At 39.0% G+C, this 5,380-nt stretch overlaps 3 protein-coding genes across 3 annotated transcripts; all 3 read right to left on the bottom strand.

Moving 5' to 3' along the window:
- Positions 1 to 1,080: 1,080 nt before the first annotated feature.
- Positions 1,081 to 1,557, bottom strand: LOC142174879 (uncharacterized). The gene has a single exon (XM_075241267.1). It carries the CDS (start codon positions 1,555 to 1,557, stop codon positions 1,081 to 1,083), a length of 477 nt encoding a protein of 158 aa, XP_075097368.1.
- A 37-nt stretch (positions 1,558 to 1,594) lies between these two features.
- On the bottom strand, positions 1,595 to 2,443 carry LOC142174878 (uncharacterized). Its single transcript, XM_075241266.1, has one exon. It carries the CDS (start codon positions 2,441 to 2,443, stop codon positions 1,595 to 1,597), a length of 849 nt encoding a protein of 282 aa, XP_075097367.1.
- A 2,230-nt stretch (positions 2,444 to 4,673) lies between these two features.
- LOC142174877 (uncharacterized) lies at positions 4,674 to 5,162 on the bottom strand. Its single transcript, XM_075241265.1, has one exon. It carries the CDS (start codon positions 5,160 to 5,162, stop codon positions 4,674 to 4,676), a length of 489 nt encoding a protein of 162 aa, XP_075097366.1.
- Between the last annotated feature and the right edge of the window lie 218 nt (positions 5,163 to 5,380).

The raw sequence follows: 5,380 nt of genomic DNA, 5'->3' as shown, positions 1-5,380 counted from the left end.
TAACTTTTTTTTTTTGGCAAACCTCTAGGCAAGTGCCTAGGGCTAATTTTTTATATATAAAAGTAAAAATAGAGTATTACAACTATTACAAAAATTCCGGTGGTCTTAAATGATGAAAGAAGTAAAATATAAGACGCACATACATCCTATTACCGATGTTAAGTAGAATACTCATCATTGATAGTACAAATTGTATACTAATAATGCGCCTAATGTGATGATGTATAATCTGGAAAATTATACTTTGTAATCTTAGTAGCCACCTACGAATACAACACACTTGATAATAAAATGATTGTTGCTCCTTTTGGCTTGACGAGCGCGTTTGAAGTAAGGCATGTTCAATACGTGTGATATCTCCCTGCTTTATCATGTTCTCCTCCATAAGGATTCGAACATGAATATTGCCTGTTCTTTGAATGTCCCAGCGTCTGCTTTTGTTGCTTCCTTCACATGAATGCAGCCGCCCAGACTTGTCATATGAGGGAAATGAGCATCCCTTTTTATTGCCATACAAGCACTGTGTTGTCGCTGGTATATTGTTGTACCAGATTTTTTGTGTACGATTGGTTCTACTCGTTTTGCTGCATTGGTCGTGTAAATTAGAGTAGGAATCGAATCCCAGATTTGAGCCACTACCTTGTTCCCACAGTTCTGGAAATGGCATCATGAGATGGTCCACAAATGTAATCAAAAATTCTTGTTCAGTTCTGCCCCAAACATTATCTGTGTATGCATAGATCTGTCGTCCATTTTCTTGTATCAATGACTCGATGTTTGTACTGGGAGTCGTATTGTGTATTTGTTGTGAATTTTTGGCAGCACACCTGTCCATTGGCCTTGTCAAGTATATGTTTACTTCCAGTTTGCGCACGAGCTGACATCCTTCCTGCTCACGAGCCAAACTGTGCGAGCTTATTGTAATTTTTGCTCTGACCGAATGAACATTATTTGGTAAAATTCCCCTTTGAATTCCAAACCACAAGTATGGTATAAAAACCGTTCCTGCAAAAAAGAAATCTGAGTTATTGTAAAATTGTAATCTTTCAGCAGTCCCCATCTCCTTTGTCTTGCTCATCCTTATTGTCTCGCAACTTTCACCCTTAGATATGGGCATTGTAATTTGTCATTATTGACAATTCTCCTGCCTTTTGTATCCAGTTCCTGAAAACTATGTGCTTTGACATTGCCCATGTCAAGTGCTTGATTCGCCAGATGGTCTGCCAAGCAATTCCCTTCTCTCAAGATATGTGACAGATTCACATGAATTGTTGACATGACCTTTGCAATATCTTCTACATATTCTGCAATGACCCAAGGAACATTCCACAATCCTTCTATAGCATTCTTCAAGAGTAGCGAATCAGTTTGCAAAATAACTCTGTTGAATCCTTTCTCCTCACAGCATTTTAGAGCTTCCAAAATTGCCAATGCCTCTGCCTCATTGTTTGTTGTGTCATGTATCAACTTTCCACAAGCATACTTTATATTGCCCTTCATCATCTCGAAGTGCATATCCAATTGAGCTCCTGCCCGGATTTCCCCTCGATGCCCCATCGCAATTAACTTTAATCCATCCTTGTGTTGGCAATTCCTATAAGACTTTAGTAATCTTCAATTTAGGCGTGTACTGTTCCATGATTTGCAGGATGTCTGGCCAGTTCTGAGGAATGTTAGCCACTGCAGGTTTCCTCAATCTAACAAGCGATTGAATGGTTGTGGACACATGATAAATCACCCTTCTAATCGTCACTTCTTCCCCATGTTTGTAACTGTTTCTTCTCCTCCACAGCTCCCACATAATGATGGCAGGAAGTGCTTGAAAAATTGTCTGCAATCTTGATATTACTCTAAGTGTCCAACACTTCACAATTGCCTGGTGCATAGACAGTCCCTCTATTTTAATTCCAGCATGCATTAGGAAGTATGACCACACTTTTTTCACAGCAAACGATGTAAAGAAAAGATGTTGTAACGTTTCTTCTCCTGGTTGCACACAACACCAGCATCGAGAAGGCATTGCGTATCCCATTTTCTTCATATGGTCGTCTAGGGGTAGTTTTGCTTTCCATACTTTCCACATAAAGAAAGATATCTTGAATGGTAAACCCTTTACCCACATCTTTATGTATGTTGTCCCCGTGTCTTTTCTCTGCCTTAAATACTCCCACGCTGATTTCACTGAAAAATTACCTCCAGTCTCAAGGCACCAGTAAGGTATGTCAAGCAATTGGTGCTCCCCTGGTGGTTTGATATTGTCGATAATGTGTGCTGCATATTCCTCAGGCAGAATATTGGTTAACTTGTCTGCATCCCAAGCTCCTGTATGCATAACATCAGTAACATTGTTAACTGATTCATCAATGTAAAAGTCATCAGGTGTGTTCAAGTATAATGCTCCCAATCTAGTCCAGTTGACAAACCAAAAAAGCGAAGATCCCATTTTCAGATGCCACCTAATTTGATGTTCTATAATGTCCCGACATTCTAGCATTCGTCTCCAAACATGCGAACCTTTTTTCCAAGGTACTATAATAGGATTTAATTTTTTGCAGTATTTTTGGGACATGAAAAAGCTCCATAAAGTTAGTTTTGTCCTGAAGTTCCACCAGAGCTTACAAAAAGAGCTTTTGCAACATCGTGTAGAGATCGAAAACCTGCTCCTCCTTCTTCATAAGGTCGACATAGAGTGCTCCATGATGCCCAGTGCCTACTTTTTCCACCAATAGAGCTACTCCAGAAGAATTGTGCTAATATCTTGTGTAGCTTATTAATGACAAATGAAGGTGGATTCATTGCCGATAAGAGATGGATAGGCATGCTTTGTAGGACATGTTTGATTAAAATCGCCCTACCACCAATCGATAATAATTTTTCTTTCCATGCTTGCAATTTGTCCATGACTTTATTGATCAAACCATCATAGTATTCCATTTTCCTTCGAGTGTAGAAAATTGGGCATCCAAGGTATATGAAAGGGAATTCCTGCTTGCAAATACCCGTGATTCTTTGAACCTTATTTACAACATCTTCAGGTGAAGAATCATGCATGTAGACTGCTGATTTGGACTTATTAATGAGTTGTCCAGAAGCTCTTTCATATGCTGCCAAAATCCCAACTAGCAGCTGCAACGACTTAGCATTTGAAGAAGAAAAAATTATAGTGTCGTCGGCGTATGCTAGATGGTTTATTTTTGGACTCCACTTTGGCATTCCAAAACCACAGAAGTATAAATTAAGGTGCAAATCATTTAACGCCCTTGAAAACGCCTCAGCTGCAAGTATGAAGAGGGTTGGTGATAGAGGGTCTCCTTGCTTGACGCCCCTAGTAGACTTGAAAAATCCATGTGGCTGACCATTGATAAGAACGGTGTACCAATTGTTAGACACAATTCCATATACCAAGCCAATAAATGTTTTACAGAAACCCATCTGCCTCAGGACTTTAGTGAGGAATAACCAAGAAAGACGATCATAGGCTTTCGTCATATCTAGTTTAATCACTACGTTTGGTCCGGGCTTCGATCTCAGTCTAATATTAGTGATTATCTCTTGAGTGAGGAGCACATTTTGAACTATGTTTCGACCCTTTACAAACCTCGCTTGTTCGTCAGAAATAAGAGTAGGTAGTAGACTAACTAGCCTCTCGTGGATGACCCTTGAAATAACTTTGTTGATGAAATTGCTCAGGCTTATTGGACGTAGATCTGAAAATGTTTGCACATCTTTCTTCTTTGGTAATAGAACTATATTTGTATGTGTAACATATCTTGGTAGTTCATGACCATTGAAGAAACTCTTGACCATGTTAAAGACATCATCACCAATGATATCCCAACATGAATGAAAAAAAGCTCCTGTGAAACCATCCGGGCCAGCTGCGCTTTCTCCATTTAACCCCATCGTAGCCTGTTGGACCTCATCTTTTGTGGGCTGCTTCATCAGCTGAATGTTCTGCTCCGTTCCTACTAATTTTGGAACATGACCTATAATTTCAAAATCAGATGGGCATCTTTCTTCATGGAACTGTTCTTTAAAGAAATGAACTACTTCTTCTGCGATTAGAGTATTGTCATCTATCCAGATTCCATCGCTGTTTTGAATCCCTCGTAGTTGCAATCTCTTCCTTCTGTCGTTGACTTGAGCGTGTAAGAATTTAGTATTTCTATCTCCATCTTTGAACCATGCCATCCCTGCCTTTTGTTTCCAAAATTGTTCCTCAAGAGCAAGAAATTTGATAAGTTGTGCTTGAACTTTACACAGTCTTTCCCTATTTGCCCGAGTTGGATTTATTTCAAATTGAGCCTCATGAACCTTAACGACCTCTTCCAAACTAGATATCTTCATGAAAATATCTCCATATGTCGACTTGCTCCATTGTGACAGTCCTTTTTTTACTTTTTTCATTTTGTGGTTGAATAAAGTGAAAGGATTTGCTTCAAAATCTGCGTTCCAATTTTCATTTACCACATCTTTAAACGTCGGATGTTTTGTCCAAAAATTAAGAAATCTGAAGGATTTCTTTATCACAGTCGATTCAAGATTACATTTTAGCGCCATGGGACAATGGTCGGATCCAGTTTTTGGAAGATGAGTGACTTCTATTCCAGGAACATTTGTTGAAATTCAATGTTAGCCACACATCTGTCAAGTCTCTTGAAAATGCAATCTTCCTACGCTCTTCCATTCCACCAAGTATATATACTTCCCTTGAATCCCAAATCAAATAGATTACATGTGTTCATGCAATGTCGGAAATCGTCGACTTCATTCAAAGTCACTGGACGTCCCCCAAACTTCTCCTCATCATCCCATATGACATTGAAGTCACCTCCAACAAGACAAGGAACATCCATATTTGCTGCCATTGCATATAATGAATCCCAAAGCTCTATTCTTTCTATTGCATCACACTTGGAATAGACCAAAGTAACATTTTGGACAATGCGTGTTTCTGTATGAGTCATTTGTAATGTCAGCTGCTGCTCCATGTCATATAGAATTGTGACGTCGTACAGTTCGTCAATGAAAGCCCACACCTTATTTGAAATGTTAGAAAATGCTTGAGAAAAACCTATCTGTCTTCTGTATAATTCCAGCTTTGAACCATCCTGCATTGGTTCCATGAGACCAACAAAATCGAAATTATGTTGTCTATGCATTTTTACGAGCCTCTCAAAGGCTCGCTACATATTGACGGATCTAATATTCTAAATAATTGCATCCATTAACAATTATTTGATTTAGAACAACCTCGTCGAGTTTGGATCCCAGCAGTAGGCATGCCAGAATTGTTTCTGTTAATCTTTCCTTTTTTTTTCTTTTGCAGCAGATTTAACTTTGGTTATATGAGTTGGAGAGATATCACCTTTTCTTGCCA

Source organism: Nicotiana tabacum, chromosome 20 (genome assembly GCF_000715075.1).
Source record: "Nicotiana tabacum cultivar K326 chromosome 20, ASM71507v2, whole genome shotgun sequence".
NCBI classification, from domain to species: Eukaryota; Viridiplantae; Streptophyta; class Magnoliopsida; order Solanales; family Solanaceae; genus Nicotiana; species Nicotiana tabacum.
Note: the sequence above shows the minus strand (reverse complement) of the source record. Positions and strands in the feature narration are given on the sequence as shown.